The following is a 24,759-nucleotide window of genomic DNA, read 5'->3' on the forward strand; positions in this document are numbered from 1 at the left end:
AAATGGACACGTAGACAAAATAGTGCCTAAATATGGTATCCACTGCACCAGGGTTTCCCAACAAGGGGTAGTAGGTACACAAGGACATGGCAGGGGGTGTGTCGAAACCTTTCAGAATTTATTTCCAAGATGATAATTAAATACACTCAGTCATTTCATAAGCACACCAAAGAAAATGGTATGTGTGTGCTACAACTTATTTCCCCGGAAAGACAATATCCTGCTGTGATGAAGCCGCAGCAAAATCACAACATCCGCGTATCAGCTCAAGTGTCTCAAAGCTCACATGACTGATGAAGAGAATCAAAAATATTATTCGTGTTTGGTGTTTTGCTCCTGATATTAAAGTTTCAATCCCTGTTTCAAAGGGACTTAGGATCTCCTTTTTTTGTGGAAAAAGTTATAAGAGCAATGTAGAACAAAGGGTGGTTTTGAGTTTTGTTTTGTTTATTTATTTTAAAGGCAACATTTATGTTTATGCTTGATTTGAGTGAAAAAGAAGACTGCCTGAAAATTAAATGCTCAAAGTGAAGAGATGAATTGAAGTGATTTTCAATTGATTCACAGTTGGATTACGCTCTTTTGGGGAATCATTAACACGTATGAGTGAGGGTGTACTCATGATATGACGCAAAGATCCAGGGGTGTGAGCCACTGCACTGCACTGATTTAAGCCACATTATGTGGATGACTAACTCTAACTCGTATAAAATGTGGACAACAAAACGCATACTGGTACGTCACGCAAGTCACTCACGTTTGTCTTGGCGCACAGCCTGAGGTGGACGCAGCTCCTCTTATGAGCACAATCAATTCCAGACGCACTGTCAAGTCAGTCAACTAAATCATGTGATGCAAAATCCAAACTCGCTCAACTGGGAAATATAACAGTTATCTCCTGTTTGTTCTGTCTGTGGCTCTAAGGAACAATATGACCTCGCATATAATCACAATAATAATGGCCTTTGTTTAACTGTTGTCGATAATGCAACTGACAACACTTTCTCATTTGCAACGCAATGTCAGTGGTGCCACACCACAGAGGAGGGACCTTACTTAACTTTCTGCAACATGCAGACAGAGGATGAATGAAACGCAATCGATCACTTGTTTGTTGATGCAAGTGATGTGTGAAAAGAGCAAGAACCAATTTCATTTTGTCATGACGAGAAACACTAATTCACACACCTTAATTTTTTTTTCAAAACCGGACTTAAGTGTATGTGGAATTTATTTAAGTCACAGAAATCCGGGGCATTACAAATACTGTTCCAAACAGTTTTAAACTGTCATAGTGGAAGAAAAGATATTTATAGAAATTTAGCCTGCACTGATAATTAATTGAACTTAATTATAGCCCTACATATCAAAATGGGGAGGCAGCAAGATTGCCGCCCCAATTCAAAAATCTACAGTAATTCACGAGCTATGCTTGAAATGTTCACTGTGGTAAGCACAAAGGCATGTGTTATTCTTCCAGTCAGGACTAATGACAGAATATCAGAATGTACCGTATTTTCCGGACTATAAGTCGCTCCTGAGTACAAGTCGCACCAGCCATAAAATGCATAATAAAGAACAAAAAAACATACATAAGTCGCACTGGAGTATAAGTCGCATTTTGGGGGGGAAATTTATGTGATAAAATCCAACACCAAGAACAGACATGTCATCTTTGAAGGCAAATACAAATAAAACAACAGACTGAATAAGAGTACGATATGCTAACGTTACATGACGCATAAACAATGAACTGAGAATGAGCCCCCTCTTGCGGTTTAATGTGAAAATAACATGTCAAATGACAGAATGTGTTAATTATTTCACACATAATAATAATACATTTCATTTATAAGTCGCTCCAGAGTATACAGTAAGTTGCACCCCCAGCCAAACTATGAAAAAAACTGCGACTTATAGTCCGAAAAATACTGTACTGTGTTTTGTGACTTGAAAAACCAACTTGGGAGAATCATCCGAATGCCGCAGGTGCAAGTATATTCCGTAGGCACTTTGTGTTTGACACTGACTGTGACAGATTTTTCATGGAGTCACGTGCAGAGAAACGTGGGAAAATGTTACATATGAAATGCACTCAGTCCACTCATTTTGTTAGGCTGCTGACCTGTCCAAAACTTACTGATTTAGCATTTTAGACATGGCTTGAGGACACCTCCTATCATGCTCCGTTATTAAGAGAATGCAGAAGAAGGGCTATGAGTGGAAAGAAACCACGACACCTCATGGCCTCATTTACCTTGGCTTCTGCTGTTGTAATGCTGCCAGAATTTTCTTTGCCACCCTCATCAGATACTTGAGACTGGTTGGCATTTTCTTTTGGAAACGCCTCAGCAGCGGCAGGCTCGGGCACCTTCGTTGTTTCAGAGTCTACTTGATCAGACATTCTCATGGCAAAGTCTTACTAGCAACGTTGGCAGAGAGAGCACCTGAAAGAAATGAATGAACAAAAGATGCAAACCATAAGGGAGAGCCGCTTTCTTCCTTTGGGAAAAAGCAAAGTCTTTGTAGTTGATTAATTAATTTCGAACAATTGGGAAGGTGCTGGGGCTGAACAACTCACAAATTCAAATCGACATGGCAATTACATTGTATTTTGCATGTTTCAAATAGCAACCGTTGCAATTTGGGGGGCAAAAGATGCTACATATCGGTTGTTTGGATTTATTTATTTGTTTATTGTTCAGATGAGTTTTAGTTATTTATTAATGGTGTCTAGGTAAGTTCAGTGCTTAAAAAGTACAGCAGGGCTGCAACTACTGATTTTTAAAATACATGATTAAGCTGTCGATTACTTTGACCATGAAGCAATGAATCGCGTTGCAAAAAACATGTTTTGATTTCCATCCCTTTATTTACGAACAGCACAGAATTTCAAACTGTCAGTTCAGAACATACACAATGATGATTCCGTTACTGCTTCGGTCCATAGCATGCCAGAAAATAGGCAAAAAAAAAAATGTTGATACGTTTTTTCCAAATTAAAAGCAGATGATCGCAAATGTCTTATTATGATTCAATGTAAAGACAATCAGTGTGCTTTCATGTCGCTATTTACTGTTGTCAGCCTGACATTCTGAGGATTGGGACAATTCAAAATGAAAAAAAGGGTACCGTATTTTCCGCACTACAAAGTGCACCTAAAAGCATTCAATTTTCTCAAAAGCCGACATTGCGACTTATACATGGATCAAAGTTATGATTTCTTGGACATAGTATTTTAAATGCTATGTCTCTACATAATATAAAGCTGTATTGTATTGTATTCCCTTTATCATAGCTCCATCTAGTGGATGCATAACACAACCGCAGCCACTACCATAGCTTCTATTCTAAGAGTCTCATGATATGGTGCTTCTATATGTTTCCATATCATTGTTTCATGAAACATGAAAAGTTCAAGTGATAAAGCCACAGATTTATTTGCATTATTGTCATGTGATTCATGACTCTGAGCTCTGCATCACATTCCAAATGATTATGCAAATTATGCTTTTCTCTTATTTTTATAGTCCATGCAAATGGTGCTTATAATTTCCAAGTCATCAACTCTGCAAGAATGTGAATGTTTTTAAACAAACCTCCCAATGATAACTGCATTTCTTTCAAAAAGAAAATACTTGTTAAAATGCATTGTTCAAATTTATTTTGCACCTCAGTGTGTCAAACCATTTGACAGTTTGTAAAGAATAGAAAATAGTCATTTGCTGAATTTGCAATGAGGAGGTCGTTTTTGCAGAAATCATAAGCAATTTCAATCCAAAACATCTTAACAGGTCATGTTATACATTAACATTGGACAGAGATAGGCAACTTAAATGCTAGAAGGGGGGTCACAATTTTTCCTTGGTGTGACTGGGGGGGAGGCACATAGGAACTAGCACTTCCTAACCAGATGTATGATAAAAATGCTCTTTTAAATTTGGACAAAAGTACATGCAAAATATGAGAAACAAAGACCAAGTACAAGAATTCATTTTGGACATTTTTTCACAAAAAAAAAACATTTTAACATTTTTTGCGTGCCATCTGGTGGTGAGTCGACCCCTGCATATTCTAAAGTCAGCAGCCGTGGACTCGCATATTTGTGGATTTCTCTCTTTATTTTTTTTCTCAATATTTTTTCATAATTTAAGAGGGACACTCAGTGTGGTTAGGGGCCACCAGCTGCCGATTCCTGACTTGGGACCTCTTAATCGCATCTTTGCAAGTCTTGCATCCATAGAACTGGACAGCTTGTGTTTAAATTTGTTTGCAGGATGTCAGAACAGCCTCCCACAGCAGCTGGTTGGATGTGTAGTGTAAATCGTGTGAATTCCTAATTTAATGAAATGAAGGTGACTTGATTTTAATGCCTGCACTAACCTCCAACGCCTCAAAGGGCACCATATCATTGTTTTCCTCCCCCCAAAGGATAAGCAACAAAATGCTCTTCAAATCAGTTAAATAATTAGAAGGATGCTACACTTTAGTTAGTTTTGAGTTTGATTTTTCCAACTACGGCAAGAGTCAAATAACTGATTCAAACACAGACACAGTAGACAACCCAGTTCTTATTATGTGTACATTTATTCTCGTCTATTTGCAACAAATGCATCACAAATAAAACCAACAATAGGGGCAAGAGTAGCAAAGAATGAGAATTTAATAGGATTAAATCAAATAAAAATGAATAATCTTTGCAGGAGGCGATGGAAATTTTCTAGCCAGACAAACCGCTTCAACCCAATTAAAGAATCAAGTTGTACACATCTGGTAAATTCGGCATATGTTGAACTCAGTTTGTCAGAGTTGGCGCCAAATGAGATGTGGGAAGTTCTCCCTAATCTGAGTCTTGTCGTCAGTGGCTAGATGTCAGTTGAAGAAAAAGGATGGCAGGAGAGGTTGAGAAAAATCAAAAGGAAAAAGAGCAAAATGTGGTCTCGCGGTACACTTGAAGTGGCGGTGCAACTCGCTCTTGCGGTCGGTCTGCGGCAATATTCGGAGGTGTGCTGGTGAGAGAGTTCTTGGAGCGCACGGCTCACAGGTTTTGTCGGGCCTGGCAGACAAAAGAAGGTTGTGATTCATGCTTCAGCCTGGCGCGTTTGCGAAGGCCTGGCTGCAAGATGAGTGAGCGTGGTGCACAGCCAAAAAGAGAGAGAGGCAAAAAAAAAAAAAAAAAAGACAACAACATTTGCCTTGAAAGAAAAAAAGAAAGAAAGGGAAGTAGATGTTCATCATGTTCCAGCGAGAAAAAAAAAAGGGATCTCATCTTTGGCAAAATTCAAATTCAGAGGCCACTCCTGTAGTCTCGGGTAACATTTTGGGGACTAATTAGTTATTCAAAACTTTGCTCTCTTTGAACAAATAATTTAGAATGGGTTAAAGTTAACCTGGTGTCCCACCGTTGATAATATATTTTAAGATTCTATTTTGCATATAACAAATCCTTGAAATCCAACCAACTAATTCGGAAAGAAAAAAAAAACGCTTTGCGATTTACAATTGTGATTTGCACTACATGCCAACGAACTAATAATCTACATGCTGGACGCTAAAGAAGTGTACATAGAAATGAAGCCCATTTACAATATTTCGTTGGGTTGGACTTAATTTGCACACACATGAGGTTTCATGTTTGATCTGTTGCAACACAATGACATTTGCAGGTCTTGTCATTGTCCTGTCGTCGTCGCCAGAGCGCCACTGTTGAGCTGTGTGGCTGGCTTGTGTCTCTTTGCTTGATGACGTGTTCATCAGAGGTCACCCAAAACAAAAGAGCCGTGGTGTGTCCTTCTTCGAAGTCTGTTTTGTAGACGAATTTACTGAATTTCTGTCTGTAAACCGTGTTCACAGTTTGGTGTAGTGTTCGCATTCCCGAGAGGGGGTCCTCATCCCCCTGCCTTGGGAGAGGAACCAGACTCCCTGGTTTTCTTTTTGGGCATGACCAAAAAGTGGGTCCTCTTTGTCCTAATGTAGCGGTCAATCTGGGAAACTGTCGTTGTTCGCTACTGACGTGGACTGCCTCCCAACTTCATAGATCTTTTGCTACTGCCTCCTGCCCTCATAGAACCTTTGCTTAAGGATGCTTCAATGGTGCTCAGTAGGGGAGGACGGGGGCCACACACGTTTACCTCCTTTTATGCCCATAGGAGGCCATGATGCAGAGGAATTTCTTCCAGCATAAAATAGCGCATTGATATGCAGAAATGTGACTGAGAGGTTCTGTTCTGAATTTTGTAGTCGGTCACAAAGTGCCCATACTTTTCCGAGGTTCTTTTCGCACCGTCAGGGATCCGTTGGTCTGGCTCAAAACATGACTCCGCTACCTCTCTGCTGTCGTTGCAGCCTTGTTGGGACATCATGGCCATCCACTATCCCATCCATCTTGACCATCCAGGGTTGCATGGCAATCATCAGTGGACAATCCCATGCCGCAAGGAATACACCATATTTGGCTGCTATGGGTATAAAAGGGGAGAAACATGCGGTGTGGTTCCAACCATCTCTTGACCTCAATCCTGTTCACAACCTTTGGAGCATTCTTAAGCAAAGATCTATGAGGGTGGGAGGCAGTTCACACCCAATAGCAACTCTGGGAGACCATTCTGAGATCTTGGCAAGAAATTCAAGCAGAAGCTGTGCCCCCCCCCAAAAACAACAACAAAAAAACCACCTCATCATTGCAGTGAATGCAAGACTTGCAAACATGCCGTCGAATAAGAGGTAAAATGCTCTAATGTAACTGATGTTTTTGATTTAAAGAGCTTTTGATTTCAGCAAGTTCATACGTACAACGGCGTAAGTTGCCCAGTTTTAACTGTCCTTGTCTGCAAAAATACCAAAAGAGACAACTCCACCCGTGTGTACAATGAGGTCTTACTTTATGCTAGACTTGTGATGGGCATGAATATAGAACCCCCTATGTCATGTTTATGGAAATGTTATAAAGTTGTCAAAGTCAATGCAGAATATATGGCACAAAGTGTTGAGTAAATTAAAACTGTAATTGAAGAAAATTATCTTCTATCAATTAATGGTTCATTTGTCTTTATTTTAGCACAAACATAACCTATAATACCAAACACACACACACACACACACACACACACACACACACACACACACACACACACACACACACACACACACACACACACTATGTATTATATATATATATATATATATATATATATACTGTATATATTTACAGTGATAATTTTACAGTCCCAGGGACTCGCTGATCAGAAAAGTGTGAGTCCCATTATGCATTTAGAGAGTCCCAAATTTTGAATTCTAAAATGGTCTACTTATTCAATCGCATATGATAATAACACAAACAATGACATCTACATACAATTATAAACAAATGCTGCAAGAATTTTAATAATTCAGTAGCAGGCCTGAGGATTTCGGAAATTCACGGTAACCGTTTTTCGGTTCCGTCGGATTACCCAATGGGAAACCACGGTAACTAATTTTGGGTTCTGTAAACGTTCATCATGGGAACCCATTTTTCTATTTTGACTGATATTCATAATCAAGAATTCTGAAACTCAAAAGTAGAATGTTTCAAGGGTAAATGTTTGAAAACTATGCATTAACACTAAACATTACATCAGCAGCTGTGTCCTCCAGGTTTACTCCAAAAAATAAATGGATGAAAATATAGTGTACTCATATGGCATCATGAATACAGCATACCACAAAATCAGAGTATTTTTTCCAATCTCACACTGCAAAGATTAATTTACTGCTAATCATTAATACAGGTAAGTATTGACGTGGCTTGACATCCTCTTCCCAAGACGATGCATGTGTAATCGACTATCAATTTGACCAAAGAATCTAACACACATCATCATTAGTTCTACCAACAGTTAACATTAGCATTACTACACTTTGTGACAATGTTTTATTCTTAAAGTTACCATGCTACAACCAGTAAATTATTGAAAAACCAATACTATTTCATATTTTTCATAGCGATTAGCCTACAAATCTAATGACCAACTTGCCTCGTAATCATGCCTCCCGTCGTATCTCACTCTCGTGGTCTGTGCATACGTCACAGGTGAGTTTAGTTATACGCCCTTTGGACGATTCATACGAAACATTTGACTGGCATTCCCATTTCTTAAATGTCGTAATTAGTAGACCTTTGTGTGTGTTTTTTCGCCGCCATCTCAAACTTCATCTGCGCGATTCCTCAGTTTGTGGACTAAAATAGCAACCCGCATGCGCACATAACGTTATCTGTTCCGCCCCCCCCCCCCCAACACTGAAAACAAAATGAAAGTAAATTAGAAGAAACACACTCGCACACAACACCACAAACACACATACAGGCACAGTGAAATCGCGTTGATCACACAGGAGAGATTTGATCGCATACAGTCAACTCATGTGCGGTGACTTTTATGGTTAAACGATTTTTCGGTACCGTCAAAATGACGCCACAGAAACGACACGCTACCGGTAACGATCGTTACTGTGAAATCCTCAGGTCTGCCGTAGTTCTTTTTTTTTTTTTTTGGACTGATTATTTCTTTGCGTCCCAAAAACGCACAATATTTGGAACTGTGCGTCCCGCGGGAAAGTTATGCGTCTAGGACGCGGGACGCAGAGGTAACGAGATGGCTGTATATATACAGGTATATGATATTGTTTATTGTAATACAGATTAGTGTGTTGCTTGTGTTTGTTAAAAATAAAAAAAACGAGATGGGAAGAGAACTTGGGGGTCGCAATTAGATTATTCTTCAAAATCACTCAGCAGTAGAAGGTGCTGCGCAACCACAGTTATTTTCTTATCTGATGGCGGCGCAGCAAAGCACATAACTGACTGTTTATGCTAAAAGCGCGAAAAAGTGACAGTCAATTCATTCACGTCAAAGTTATTGACTTGTAGCCCACTCTTCCACAGTGTTGTTCTGCAGAGCAAATGTGCTGGGCTGAAAAACACAGCTGGCTACCGCTGAGTTTGTAGCTGAATTTCAATGACATGTCAGTTGTTTGACAAAAGCATCGCTTGCTGCTGCTTTACATTATTTTTACATTCTGATAGAAAACAGCTTAATACTCCAGAGTGTTGCACATTCCTTTGAATATTTGGTGTCTTCTACTGACATTTTGATGGGTGAAATCTCCTGAGTTGCCCCGTTCAAAGATTTGCATTACTGGACAGATATTTTCAAGGGCCAGTAAATCAGTATTCTGTGCCTCTCAGCATCATTCATTCCACCAGACACATTTTTGCCTTGGGACGGGAGTGTCAGACATTTTTGGGCTTCAGACTTTGATGCATTTTAATGTTGATGCCTTGCTTCCCGACAGTGAGGATAAATGCAATGTGCCTGCTTTGTTTTATGGATCATTACATCATCCTTAGTTTTTCATTAAGGAAACATTCACAAATCTGATCGGGGGCAAATCCGTTATCTTGTATGCGAGGCTGAAAAGAAAAATTGCCGTTTATGTGCTCGAAAAGAATTATGGCTCCGCTAACGTACAAATGACGGCTGCAGCCGATGCACTCTGCGCAATGGCAGCGATGTATTTGCATTCATTCGCACAGGCTGCAAGACAGGAAAAACCTCAAGACACAATCCACAATTAAGGCGAGCGATACAAATGACTGGATAGAAGGTTGCTCATTTCATGACAATCGGCTATTTATGAGCCAAGGCGTTTCTCCATACAATTCAAATATTTCTCACGTGCGCGTTTCCAACAATTCCAATGGTATGAAATGTACACATTGTGCGTCATATGAAAAGGCAGTAACATCTGACTTATTTATTCCCTGACGAATGTGATGAGATGAAAACCGAACACAAGACATACTGTGGTGGTGCGTAGCCAGTGGTGAAGGTCGTGGCAAAGGATGGGGCGGCTGGGGAAGTCAACAAGGCCTACCGCTCCTGCCTGAGACTTCTTGTCCATGCCTGCTTCAGCCGCTCTGCATGGCAACCAGGGGCCCCGGTGCCCTCATGACCCCTGCTGACCTGCCATGGAGAAAGGCATGGGGGTTAGCCTTCTGGTGTTTTACAGGTCAGGCAGCAGTGATAGAAGATTCAGCAGATTTAAACATGGTGAACAGTGTGGCGAATGTGTATTTTTGGGTCCCATTCGTGCCTGTGAGACATAAATAATGAATGGACGCAGAGATGGGAATGCAGCTGAGGCAACAGCGATATTAGATATTCAGAAAGAAGCCAGGAAAGAGCATTTCTGCGCTGTGAAGCCTTTGCCATTCACCGACACACACTTATCAAAATGCCTGCCGTGTATTGGAAAGACTCCTTTCGAGCACAACTCCAGGGTGGAACTAACTGAGAAAAGATGAGCAAAAGAACACAAGCCAAAGCCAACGACAATGGTGCAGAAAAAGTCCCCCCCCACCCCACATAAGCCATTTGCAATTATGTCACAGCTTCAAGAATGTCACGTGAATGCCCATGTTAAGCGGCTGCAACTACTCTGTTTCCAAATGAGACAGATAAAAATCAGATGACTAGATGCTAGACATTTCTCTTCGTATCCAAACATCTTTTACATTCTCTTATCTCCATCACACTGAATGGGTGTGGCGCAGTGCCAAGGCTGGCACCCAATGGTGCCAAGGGCTGGCTGCCGCTCATAACATGGTCTTTTGTTTCACCCTCCCCATTTCAGAGCCCCAAAATGTCAAGTGGAATCCCCGCTAACTCTATAAATCTGCCTTCACATGACGCCGTCGCCACCGTGTGAGACAAAAACGGGTGGCGGCTAAGGATGAAATGGTTTACGCTTTACCAGTCAAGTGGTAATATTTCAAACCACTATTATTAACGTGCGAGGAATCATGGCGAAAAGCGGCCCAGGTGACCGCAGAATGTTTTCTCTTCAAAAAGGACTGGGAGAGAAGTGTGGGAGTATTTTTGCATGAATGCCAGGTATACAGAGAATGAAAAGAAAGCCATAGCAGAAGGATATTGAGGACAACAAGTCAAATGTTCGCTGTGATTTTTTTCCCCTCTTAGGATCTTGTATAGTTTTACGTAAATTTTAGGTGCTGCCATTACAATTTCTTAATGTCATGATGTGAATTGTGTAACTAATTTGAATTTTTGAATTCAAAGTTGCAGTGCTTTAGGCGTATGTATCCGTATTATTATTATTATTATTGGTTTTTTTTTTTTTTACATTTCAATTGATCATATATCATGAAAATACTGACAACCGTGAATTTTGGTCACTATAATCTGATGGGAAAACTTCACACAATGTCAAGACCCTTTGGCACACAAAACACAGCTTTTGTTATTCAAGAGAACATGTGAGAAACTATTGCTGTCGCTGAAAACTAGGCATGACACACATGAGGTAAAGGCGGCTATAACATCGGTGCAGCTCAGCCAGGCTGTGAATGTTTCAGGAGCGCTGACACTGCAGCCGCAGCGTACGCAGTTACCTTCAAAACCGAAAATTTAGACATCTGTGTTATTTGTACGCAGGCAGGCAGGAATATGAGCAAACGATAATACATTTGATTGGTATGCGACAGCTTGCATGGAGCATTGAAATTGCATTTCATTGGTTAAATTCATCCATTTGTGCATCCTCGGGTACCGTGCCGTCACTGACAGGGAGTGGTTCGCTGGTATTACAATCAGAATAGAGCACAACAACCCTAAAAGGGCTCCCTTCGGCGTCGTTCTGTATCACCTCGCCTCTTCACAGCACATAAAATTGCCCTAACAGCAACCTCACGCGAATGAACAGATTTGTATGAGCCTAATCTGATCAAGTTTCAATAAGAGACAAATTAGAAAACACAGTTCAAAGATGATTTCTGTCGGATGGCAATCATATCTAAATAATGAACAAATAAACATTGACATTCGGATCCTTTTGGAAGTGGCCTCATCAGGGAACCATGTCATTTTTTTCCCGCCTCTAAAGAAAATTGATTGTTAAAAGACAAGGTGGCAGCAGAACAATGTCATGAGGGTGGCCGAGTGAATCATACGCCAGGCGCTTAACGGACAGCTCTCACAGACAATTATGTAGACAGCAGGCTCATGAGAAATTTCTTGGGGGGGCACCTAAGAGGTTGCAAGTGACGACACGCACGGGAGCTTGGTGGTAGAGGTGGATGTAGTCACATTTTGACAGTTATTTTTTCTTTCCTCTTCACTTCAGCGCGCACACCTGTCTCTCTCACAAATTCGGACCTACCATTCCCTCCACTATGTTCTTTCTGCACGGGGCAGGGCAATTGCCTGGGCTAAAACCAGCTTGAGTGGAGGAAAAGGACCCTCAATTCCATCCTCAGAGTTCAGCTCCGCCTGCAGCTCAAATGTGGGGAGAAGGCGAAGAGGAGTCAAACACTGAGCGAAAAATGGATGACTCCTCATTTTGGCGGAAGTGGATTATATTTTTTCATGATGACTTTCACATCAAAAAGAGAGGTGGACAAACATCAGCAAACAGCTCTGACTGTCCACTACGAGTGAGGCATAGTGAACCAAAAGCGCCGACACAAAGACTTAGCTCTGTGGGTGAGCTTTTCATTTTTTAGTTGTTAAAAAAAAAAAGGCAAAAATATCTCACAAAAGAGACATTTTGGCGATAAGAAAAAAAAATCAAGTACAGCCCATTAGCCACATATTGAGGTGGTACAATTAAACAATTTGCACACGGCATGCCATAAGCCACTTTCTATTTGGCCCAGCACACACAACCTGGCTAATAAAATAAAACACTCAATAAACAGCTAATTAGGATACTAATGCAGCTTTACACTCATGGCACTGCAACAAAATAGATTTTTGTGTTTCGCTCAGCTGAGTAACTAATCTACCATTTCCTAGCTATTTCTTCTAATTGCAAAGCCAGGAAAGAATTGACAGGGGAGCCGGAAAGCCATTAGTGTAAAGCCAATGAAATGATAGCACTTTCATCCCCTGCTTCCCCTAATTTCAGGGCAACGAAGCCCATGTCATTTTAAGGAACTGCCAGCAAACGGACGGTTAAATTAACTGAAAAAGCATAAATGAGCCCTAATTGCATGCCGTGCGCTGCCTCCAGGTTGCATATGGTGATGCGAGCACAGGACACTGCGGTAGAGGCGTGGGCAGGCAGCATTAATAAATTACATTTGCAGCAGAGCATGTAGGTAATCCATTACCAGTCCCAGAGGAGAACTTCTTGGGAATATCAATCTGGGTAATTAAAGGAGACACAATAAAATGGAGAAAACTCTCATGCAAGTCTTGCAGTTTTACCTAACGGTGCCTCATGAGAACGGAAGTTAAAAAGTCTGCCGTAGTCATTAAAAGTCCATTTGCACCTGCAGAACGACAGAGGCTAGAAAATAAGCAAGAGTCAAACCTCTTACCGGCTCATCTTGGTTAATTATGCTCTCATGAAAAGCCAAGCATGGGTAACTCTCGAGGAGACAGCCCCGTGCCATGTGCCGTGCGTACCAAATTTGACTTTAACAAGCCCAAGGGAAAGATGGCATACTTGCTCAGTGATTTAGAGCCCAGCCAGCACAAAAGCAAAGAAATATATGCACGCATCTTTTTTGTTTGAATCTGAGTTGGATTTCAAACTGAATGAACCAAACCTTAAGAAAGAATATAGGAGAACAGACAAAATTGACAAGGAAAAAAGAAGCACAGAGGTAAAAAGGATCATTTAGCGAAGCGCAAGAGAATATTGAGAGAGAGGAAGCTGCAGGACCTACCTGCCCTCCATCCCAAATGCAACTCAGCTCTTTAGCTTCCATTGTGTACAGGAGGCAATATTTGCTGGAGAAGAGACTGGAGTCGCCTCCCAGCTCGCACTTCCAGCAGCTGCCGGCTGCCTCCTGCACACTTGCGCGAAAGAGTGAGCGTGTGAGATGGGGAGAAGGGGGTCTAAAAGAAGAGGCTGAAGGGGAGTGGGTGTCACAAAGAGGGAGGGGAGGATGCTGCGCAAGCACAAGTCTACCTGCCACAACCCATCAAGCCAGCCAGCCTTGGAAACAGCGCCAAATCAACAGCTGGCTCCCATGTGATGTCAGAGCCCAAACAGCCAGTCACAGCAGCCGAGGCCGGCCGGCGCTACGGAGGGCTGTATGAACCAAAGTCAGCGCCTATATGGGTCTCTTCATTAGCTACTCTGCTTTAGGATGGAGGCGGGGGGAGGCAGAAAGGAGGAAAGGGCATGCGGGGACATGGAATAGACAGAATGAGACGGAAGGAGGGAGGAAGGCGGCATAGACACACAGAGTGAGAGTGAGAAGCAGGGAGTTAAACCTGCATTGAAGGCGAAGGAGGTTGGCAAGCGGCGAGGAGATTGAGGAGAGCGGACAGCAACGACACGACTGCGGCCTGCTAGGTGCTTAAACACCAGGTGGAGAGTCGATGGGGAGGCGCTGGCTGCTGAGAGGCCGAGCTGTTCACTGGGCGAGTGTCCCAATAAAGCTGGCACCCTGCTTCTCACACAAGTCGACAGGGCTACGGCTAATCCTACTTGACTCGGAGAACCTGAAATACCGCCCAGCACACAGGCCGAAAGAAGACCTTCTCCAAGAAAGCAATCTACTTGAAGCAAATTACAAGCTTAATGGATCTGCTGGAAACAATTTTCTGCCTGTACATAATGAGACCAGACCACTGACCTCCTCTATTTCATCAAAAGTGCCTTTAATCACTTTGGAGCATTTCATTGGAAAATAATGAGGGATCATGCCATGCCCACGAGTGTTAATTTCATTAAAATACCCACTGTTGTGGGAAGGTGGAAAGGAAAATGTTAAAACCGTCCTCACTAAGCACTTTCCTCAATAGGTGAAGTCACCGACTTGTGCCCTGCGCAACAGCTAATGTCTAGACTGCCATTATGTGATTGTTTCTGAACATTTCTCAGACATTTCACAGCAAACACAGTGGGTGGTGAAGTTCGCACCGTCACTTAGCAACTAGCATCAGACGTTGACAACCAATCCTTCCTGAGTGCCTTCTTTGACAAATGTATGATTGTGCTTCCTTTATCCTATGAAAAGGTCACTGATTAAACAGTAACAATTTAAAGATTGACAGCTGAATTATTTAAGAGCCTGCTGGACCAAATAATACAGGAAGGGAAGATTTCCCCCTGGATGGCGATTAATTATTTAGTCACCGAGCCACATCTTTTTGACAGAAAGACACAATATCCCCAACCTCAATATTGGACAACATCAACTCCAAAACCACCATTAATCTGTACGAGTAACACTGAATTAGGCCATTGCCACACAAAGTTTCATATATCTATGATAATGTAGATTTGACCATTTTCTACCTTGGATGGCGGAAGAAACAACAAACACAGACTATCTCAGGAGGGAACTCATTAATTCACGGATGCGTTTTTATTTTTGAATTTCCTGCGTGATAATAAAAGTATCTACCAATCCAGTTGCACCAGACCATGCTGCTTGCTTCATGAAAATGACGCCACTGTATCAGTATGCCCAATCATCCATGAGGCAATCTGTCCATGCTGTAACTTTAATCTCTGTACATTTTGACTGTGAGGCAATAATTGCCTGGGCTTATGCATCAAAATGACTGGGCCACTGATTCGACAAGCATAACATTTTCCCCGCATTATGGTAAATGACAACCAAATCAAAATGGAGGTTTCGCCACAATATTTGCGTCAACAGAAGAATTCTCCTGCATATGACACTTTAGTTAATAAAAGGGAGACTTTTCCCCCATTTCTACCGTCACATGCAATATAGGAAAAACATTGAAGTTTGTGACTTGAAGAATTGCAAATTCAACAGGAGTGATGGAATTATTCCCGGATATTTACGCTCCAATATTGCCTTTTAAAAATGTTTTCCGCTCATATAAACACGTTGCACATGCAGCAAAACTTCACAACCACTAAACAAACAGGGAAAAGGTTGGGAAATACAGATGCTCATGAATTAACATACGTATTAATTAATGAATTTTTTGTTGTACGACGAACAGGCCGAAAAGTTATTTATTTCAGTGTAATGAAACACGTGCACCGTACTTGATTCAGTATCCACCAGCAGCTAACATCGTTGGTTAGCTTGCATAATTATGTTTGCTTTCGGGCCATGTTTTCCACAGTAAAATAACAAGACAATGTCAGAAGTGACGTCTATTCGGGGCTAAGCAGAGCTAACACCGGCCGGGCCGGCTGGGAGCTGTCACACACTCGCGAGACTGCTGTTTGCAGCTGCTAGCTACAAAGTGCGACACGCCTTGCTCCCATAAAGCTAACAGGCTAGCTTACAACTTCTGTGAGGGCATCGAGTGTTGCCTTACCACTTCGGTTCACAAATAGTACGCAGCTGTTGACGTGCCTTAGCGTTTAGACGCGTTGTTGGTCCAATAGTGTACATTAACCACCATGGGACGACGTCAGGTAACGGACCCAAGCAAGGCGCTCGAGAGCGTTCGTTTACTGAGCAGTTCACTCTTGATGTGAGGGCGTTGAAAATATATTACGGCTCGTTGTCTTCCGGTGTTAGTGTGTGCCAACATACAACCATTTGCGCTCAGAAATGTCTCGAGTCATTTAAATGCGTGTCATTGATTGCTGCTGTTATTGTTTACTCCTTGGGAGTATATGGTGCGTGAGGCTACCGTGAATCACATATGACAAAAAGTTGACCGATTTGTGAACGTTCTCGGTGGGTGGTCGGCGACATAAACCGAGTGCCCCTCCATATTTTGCCGGCAACATATACAGTACCCTCCCACGTTGCACTTGAGTCTGCTTTTTTCCAAGCGGTTTTCAGTTTTTTACGTTCTGCTTTCATACCTGGTAGGGGAAAACACATACACAAGCCAAAATGCCGACGGGCATTTTTACCGAGTTAAACTGGTGTAACTATTCATGGTTTATGTGATTTTATGTAAATTTTAGCTGTATGTTTTCAATGCACGACCAATTTGCACTGTGGTTGAGAGAGTTAAGTAATTTCATCTGTGCTGTATGTTTACCAAGAGCATATTTGACAATAAAAGCTGACTTGACTATGACGTGCGCGATGCGATCAGTCCTACATCGTGCCTTGATTAAAACTGGTGGATTTGGCCTGTCAGATTCTCGTTTTGGGGCGCAGTGTAAGTGGACGTTATTGTATGCTTAACTGCACTGCTCTGCTTGCATGAAGTTGTCTACCGTTTACTGACCGCAGTGTTATTGAGGCTGTTTAATTATTCGCCAAAATTAAATAGCTTTTTGTATTGATTTTTTTTAAAGTGGAATTATTACTCTAATAATGGAAGTTGAAGCGCATTAATCACTTGGACCCAACTTCTGGTTTATATTGTACCATCAATGCAAAAGTCAAGCAGCTTATACATTAGCTTGTTTGGCTGTGCTGGTACAGTATTGTTAATTAATTGACAAATCCATGGCATCAGGCTGAAATCTCCAGTGTACATATATATCTGTTACATTTCATATTATTTTTCACAAATCTCTGCTATTGGTCAGTCTACTGGTGTGGGGGCTGTTTTTTCAAATTATTGGCAAATATAAAATGTTAAAAATGACTTAGTGTCTTTGATGAGGTAATGTTAGTGGTTAAATTGGACATTTTGGGGGTCTCCTGAAATTGATGATTTTCGAGGAACGAGGATTCCACCCGACACCAGCTATATGTCCCATGAGCCCAATAAATGGATGAGAAAGCAGTTATTTGGCATCCTTTTCCAATAGAAGTAAATGGAATCTGCTTGCCTGTGCTTTCTTTTGGGCGCGACGTTGTCTATATTGTAATTCTGAGTGGTTGCAAGTTGTTACAGAGCAATCTTTTTGTTTACATCTTAAATTTAGATCTAAACTACTGGTGAGGACATCATGCCTGCGGATGGTAGTGACCCTCTGCAGCCCTCTCACTGTGACACAAGATGGTCACAGCAGATGTCAGGCCTCCCTCACAAGCTCCTGCAGCGCTTGATGCCTTTCCAACGGGAAGGAGTGCAATTTGCCCTATCCAAGAATGGAAGGTAAGCAATGTACCCCTCAATAGTGAGATCATTCCAGTTCTGTTATTTGTTGAAAATATAAGGTAAGGCAATCTATCTTATTTGACCACTATCACATGCACAGGTATGACCACAACAAGACTGACATTATGTATAGTTATGAAGATGGGTGTTGTGAATATCTGCAACTGGCACAATCTTTAGTAGTGGAGAAAAGTGGTGAATTCAAACAACCATATATGAGGTTCTGACATGTTTTTAGCCTCGCAAAGCCATTTTTTTATCATGTAGTAAACCTAAAATTGTGTGTGTTAAATGTGTATAAGAGTAAGTAAAAAATGTCTATAAAAGTGTGTATTCAATGATCGTGAATTTCTAGGGTGCATTTCCTTATTTATGCATGAATTCAATACCAACCCAACCGAGGAGGAAGCCGCAAAAACCAACGAAGAAATGCGTGCACACACTCCCACGCGTGCATGTGGCATACATACGCCAAACAAAAGTGTGGCTTAGGTTTGTTAAAATAAATGATGAGATACCAGTAATAAAATTATATTGTGCAAACCAACACCTCTGGATGGATACGTGGACTAGAAGTCAATGAGTTCCCTGTCTTTGACATTTTATAGCGCCAGTGTTTTTGGCTGGCTCTGGCAATCAGCATCACCATGAACTCACAGATAAAACAAGAACATGTCCTTTCGCAACAAAGTTTAAGTTGACCTGAGATGGTTTGTCAACTCTAATGCATGCACTCCAAGAGAGTATTAATTTTATGACACTTAACATTGCATGACAATGAATGACGGTTAATGTAACAATGATGGGGTGTAGTGTATTCCTCAAATAAGCATTTACACCACTACTTGAGCCAGGAGCCTGGATGTAAAAAACATTTCATATTATGTTGTATTACAACATACAAATTCAATTCCAATGAAGTTTGGACATTGGGTTAAACATCATTAAAACAGAATACAATGATTTGCAAATCATGTTCAACCTAGCTTTAATTGAATACACTACAAAGACATTTAAACATTAAATATTTTTAATGTTTAAACTGATAATCTTTTTCTCTCTTTTTAGCAAATAATCATTAATACATAATTTTATGCACGCAACACATTCCTAAAAGGACAGGACAAGTGGCAAATAAAAGTTGAGGAATGCTCATCTAACACCTGTTTGGAACATCTCACAGGTACAACTTAAAACTCTACTATAAAAAGCAAAATCCATTTATCAATAACACCCACAAACGCTGTCGGCTTTTCCGAGCCCGAGCTTGTCTAAGATGGACTGATGGAAAGAGGAAAAATGTTATATGATCTGATGAGTTCACATTTAAAATTGTTTTTAGACATTGTGGACCTTGTGTCCTCCAGGCCAAAGAGGAAAAGAACCATCCAGACTGTTATGGACGCCAAGTTCAAAAGCCAAAATCTGCGGTGGTATGGGGCTGTGTTAGTGCCAATGGCATGGGTAACTTACTGAAAAGCACATAAAAGGTTTGAAGAAACATGCTGCCATCCAAGCAACACCTTTTTTCATGGACCCTGCTTATTTAAGCAAGACAATCCCAAACCACATTCTACATGTGTTACAACAGCATGGCTTCGTAGTATAGAGATGAAAGTCCTCCGAATTTTACCGGAATTCCGGATTTTCAAATTTTCATGAAATCTCCTCCGGAAAATTGAGGAAAAATTGCCTAAAATTAATCCAGATATTAGTTGACGCGTTTGAGTTCGTTGTTTTGCGTTCACGAGCCTAACCATGTTGAGGCACGAACACTAGTAACAGTCACACCCCTCCCCTCGCATTCGCATGGCCTCGCCATATCTCAAAGATTTCGAAATTTTGGCGAGAACGGAAGCCACAAAGGGTGCACGTGTGCACACAAAAGGCAGATTAATCATTGACTGTCGAGTATTTGAATAGCATTTTGTGTAAACTAATTCATGCGTCAGCGACCAGGTACGGCCCCAGCGCAATGCTCAAACAGCTAGACAGGCAAGCTGACATACGTGCAATAGATGCGAGTGTTAGGAACACGTTCAAGTGGTCATGGCTTGAGGAAAAGGACTTGAACGGAGATTTTTTTTGTCCGACTACATTAGAAAGGTCGACAAACCTGGTAAGTCAGTTAGAATTATATATATATATATATATATATATATATATACAGTATATACACATTATAATATAATACGTATCTTGTATTTTCAGGAAAGTCCACTTTCATCTCTAGTAGTAACAGTGTGGGTGCTAGACTGGCTTGCCTGCAGTCCATACCTGTCTCCCATTGAAAATGTGTGGCGCGTTGTGAAGCATAAAATCTGACAACCGAGACTCCGGACTGTTGAACAGCTGAAGCTGCACATCATGGAAGAATGGGAAAGAATTCCACCTATAAAGCCTCAACGATTAATGTCCTCAGTTCCCAAACATTTTTTAATGTAGTTCAAAGAAAAGGTGATGTAACACGATGATAAACATGACCCGTCCCAGCTTTTTTGGAACATGTTGCTGTCATAAAATTTTATGTTAATGATTTTTTTGCTATAAACAACAAAGTTTATCACTTTGAATATGAAATATCTTTGTCGTGTATTCAATCAATGAGAGCAGGGGTGGCCAACCAGTCAGAGCCTAAGAGCCAAATATTTTTACTGTGTTACTGCAAAGAGCCACACATACACACACACACACACACACACACACGCACACGCGCGCACACACGCACACTACCATGCACTCGCTCACATATGTATGCACGCCACGACGAGCAACACCCAAACATAAATGAAACCTAAAGACACAAGCAGACATCTTTCCCACCATTTCCTCCTCCGACTTGGGACCAGTCCGCTGGCTCTTGGCAGATTGCGATCGACGTATTGGGCACCTCTGTCTTAAAAACAGAGGTAATTTGCTGACTAGCTGAGCACTTAGCACTTCACTCCGTTGCCTGCGCATGAGCGGTGATTCAGTTATCTGATTGGATATCAATCAAGTAACGTGATTCATTCTGTTTTAAACGCCGTTGTTTGAATGGCAGCGCTCTGGCCGAGGCGTTTTCGAAAATTGTCGTGTGAAAGCCCGGGAGCCGCATTGAACCAGCCAAAGAGCCGCATGCACACATACACACACACACACACATATATATATACATATATACAGTATATATATATATATATATATATATATATATTAGAGCTGTCAAACGATCAAAATATTTAATCGAATTAAAAATGCAAATGTCATAATTAACTCAAATCAAAAATGAATCGTGATTACTCACATATTTTTTATCGTTTCTGAATTTCCTTTTATATATTTTTGTCCTGTTTCTTTAACTCATTTACACCCTTTGATGTATAAATACGTCAATTAGCGCATAGCCGTTCCCTCCCCATGACGTATTAATACGTCAATCACGTGTTTTCATGGGGGAGGGTGCAAGAGAGTCCGATGCAACTTCTCACCTCAGGATTAGGCTTGACGGCAATGTTAAATAGCAAAAAAATGGCCATCGGGTGGCAGTGGTGCAAAAATCAACCAGGATCACGCCGCAGAAGTAGTAGAAGGGGCGTAAGTGGATAGTGGATTGGAACATTAGCAACGAGCAACGATGGAGAAAAGGAAATAACTAACTAAAAATGATTTTTTTTTGGTATAAAAGCGTCCTCGAAACAAAACAACATAGGAGATGGTGTTTGTGTGGAAGAGAAAATGACGCTTCGGTCACTAATCGAAAGCGGCACCCGTCTAACGAACGTCGGCCTGCACAAACATGGCGTGCTACACGCAGCCCGCATAGCTCACGTCTAGTTTCGAGTTCATCTGATGAAGATGAACATGCTCCACGTCAGCGATCATCGCTTGGCAGAGCATTTTGTGCCTCCCGATGCCCCACATCGCCCACAAATCGTCTCCCCGGCGACTTCCAGCGATGACGGCAAAGAGGCTGCATTGCTTCGCATGGCCGACGCCGGGCACACGTCAGCGATTCGTTGGAATCGTCTCGTAAAGACGACGGCGAAAACGATGAATTGGAGAGCGATTTGGATCCCGATATGTCAGACGAATACGTGCCTTCGGACATAACGGAAAGCAGCTGAAAGTCCTCGCCAGAGCCGCTGGAACGAGGAGGTAACTGCTGACTAGCTTGCAGGTTCCCATTTAAAACTTCATCACTTCTTATGCCTCCTCAGTCACTTTTATGTACCGCTACATTCCCCGCTATACTATAAATTTGTCAGTAACACTAATCATTTATGTACGGTTGATGCGTCTCGTAGATGTGGATGAAAATATGCGCTGACTTGCATGTCGCCATAGGTTTAAAAAAAAAAAAAAACAGGACACATTTGGTCCGCTCAGCTCTGCTAAAACCACTAGTGTTAAATTCATATTCCATTTCATTTCAAATTGGATGCTGAGCAACGTGGAATGAATGGTGCAAATAGCAGTGTGCGAGCATGTATGTGTGTGTGTGAGAGATGTTGAAATGTAAGTGGAAAGCAACAATAAAAAAAATAGAAAAATAAAAGTGTGGTAATTGTACATACTTCTATAAATTACAGATTGTCCAACCAGAAGCCAAAAGATGACGACTCCTTGCTTTGGTGGTGGAAAGAAAGGTACATAAAATTATTGTACCTCACTCTGCAGCAAGATATATTTGCAACTTTTTATGTTTCTATAATTTAAAGGTCGTGCATCTGGACGTGGTGGGATGAATCGATGTGGTGACAAACTGGATGGAAGCCAAAAACCATCTTCTCCACAGCTGCACCTTTGTTCATAGTTCACTAGTTTTGTTGTGTGCAAATAAATTATTTTGCTACAAAAACATTATTTGTAATGTTCTTTTGTAGGAGGAACACATTATTGAGGTATTTGAGCTGCCACAAAAGCAAAGAATAGTGTAAAACTTGAAATGATGCTTGAAATGCATGCTTTTACAAAAAGCTCATTTTCTCTGGATTTCTGCAGAAAATCGGCCTTTCCCATAAAACTTAGCAGTTTTCTAATGCTGATTGCCAACGAACGGAGAAAGATGGAAACAAACTTTTTTTTCTGCTGAAAGAAGAGAGTCTCACCTTTCTTTTGACAGGTTGCATGTATATATAGCCATAGAACAGAAAATTCTGTGGGCCTTGCAAATCAGTCAAAATTCAGTAAAATGTGAGGGATTGAGGGGGTTGCTCCAGTGAAAACGGGTGGTATTCAATGAGTTAATGCTCTCATCAACATGGAATCATGGATCAGTTTTCTATGTGCAAAATGCAAATATTTACTGAAACAACAATTTCGATTTTCAATTTTACATAAACATTTTTCACTCGGAGCAGTTATTCACACATAATCTCTCACACAATATTACTGTCTATCAACATCAGTGAAAAAAATATTTTGCCACTCAACAGCTCCTTTAACAGCTCTTTTTATGAAATCAAAACAGAGCAATATAAAATTATAAAGTGCACTTCTAAGGTAAACTAGTACTCAGCCTATAGTGGATTTAAGCCATGGTTGCATATTTCGTTTTTCTCAAATTTGCTTTGAACACAGCAGTCAGGCTATGTTGATTCTGTTGGTGCTTCTTGCGCGGAAGTCTCTCTACGGTTTTGTGGAGACATCATTTCGGATGACTACACTTGTTTCGAGGCACAACACAACACTGGAGACGTTTTATTTTCAGTGTTCGCGACGACAGCACCGCTGAACTCTCGACGTGCCTCAGCGCACCGTGACTGTCAGACGAACACAGAGAAGCTCCACCCCCTTTATTTATATGGACACGGAACACGGTAACCTTCCACACAAAATAGTTCCAAACAAGTCACAATCGCGTCAGTGGCATACATCGTACTCAACAGGCTACCTGCTATTTATTCACCAGAGGCTCATCAACCTAGTCTCTTATTTCTCTCCCGAAACAATGTCTTCTCCCGCTTGGTGTAGCTTAGCCTTCTCCGCTACGTACAATCTCTGTACACAGCTTGTAATGGGGGCTCTCGCTGGCAATCCGTAGTGGAGTCGTTAGAAGCAATGCGAATGATTTCAGTTCGAGTCGAGCTGTGGACAATGGTGACAGGCTTGCATGCAGTAGCCATACATTTAGCTACGGCTTCAGCAAATTTGTTCTTCGTCGTGTTATCCATTTTCTTCACTTTGAAATGATCCACAGCTGTCTGTCTTAGACGAGGGGGCAGAGTACTCACATCAGCTGTGTGCTTGGCCATTAAGTGGTATTTCAGACTCGATGTGCTATGATGATAGCTCAGTTTACGACTGCAAAACATACAGGTAACTTTGGTCTTGTTGGTATTGGTATTTGGTATTGGTATTGTTGTTTCCATTCATGAAGTCTTAAAGTATCCGTTTTCGGTGTCTCGCGCTGCCGTGGCTGGCAAAACAGACATGGGCGTGGACTTCTGCATTGCGCTTGTTTTGTTTCCGGTTTATTTACAGAGCAACGTAAAATCGCTGTGACGTGTGGCGCGTTAATCTCGCGAGAAAAAATGTAATTTAAATTAATGCCGATAAAAACGCGCTAAACTGATAGCTCTAATATACAGTATATATATATATATATATATATATAATGTGTGTGTGTGTGTGTGTGTGTATATATAGTCAACAAGTCAACAGTATTTATAGAGCACTTTCAAACAGCCATCGCTGCATACAAAGTGCTGTACATGGAGCAATTTAACATGCACAATAAACAGTAAGACAAATCGGT

At 41.3% G+C, this 24,759-nt stretch overlaps 2 protein-coding genes across 20 annotated transcripts in view; one reads left to right on the forward strand and one right to left on the reverse strand.

The window, feature by feature from the left end:
* LOC147211328 (R3H domain-containing protein 1-like) overlaps window positions 1–16,467 on the reverse strand; it is a 48,281-nt gene extending 31,814 nt beyond the window's left edge. For 12 of the 16 annotated variants that reach the window (XR_015102513.1, XR_015102514.1, XM_086125895.1 and 9 more), the window contains exons 1-2: window positions 9,844–9,991; window positions 2,258–2,447 (exon numbers count right to left, since the gene is read on the reverse strand). Coding sequence is in view for 14 of the 16 variants with exons in the window: in XM_086125895.1 (XP_085982021.1) it covers window positions 2,258–2,410 (153 nt within the window). In the remaining 2 variants the exon portion in view is untranslated. Of the gene's footprint in view, window positions 1–2,257; window positions 2,448–9,843; window positions 10,005–12,219; window positions 12,241–13,732; window positions 13,890–13,977; window positions 13,999–16,322 lie in introns of those variants that run through there. The other 4 variants (XM_086125913.1, XM_086125940.1, XM_086125923.1 and 1 more) reach the window with 4 other exon arrangements.
* The window catches only part of zranb3 (zinc finger, RAN-binding domain containing 3), a 101,419-nt gene continuing 92,933 nt past the window's right edge, over window positions 16,274–24,759 (forward strand). For 2 of the 4 annotated variants that reach the window (XM_086125827.1, XM_086125850.1), the window contains exons 1-2: window positions 16,274–16,422; window positions 17,845–18,017. In XM_086125827.1, the coding sequence (XP_085981953.1) occupies window positions 17,869–18,017 (149 nt within the window). In that variant the 5' untranslated portion in view covers window positions 16,274–16,422; window positions 17,845–17,868. The other 2 variants (XM_086125836.1, XM_086125843.1) reach the window with 2 other exon arrangements.

The sequence above is a fragment of the Hippocampus guttulatus genome, chromosome 1, assembly GCF_054856545.1.
Source record: "Hippocampus guttulatus isolate MCC_2025c chromosome 1, RoL_Hgut_1.0, whole genome shotgun sequence".
NCBI lineage: Eukaryota > Metazoa > Chordata > Actinopteri > Syngnathiformes > Syngnathidae > Hippocampus > Hippocampus guttulatus.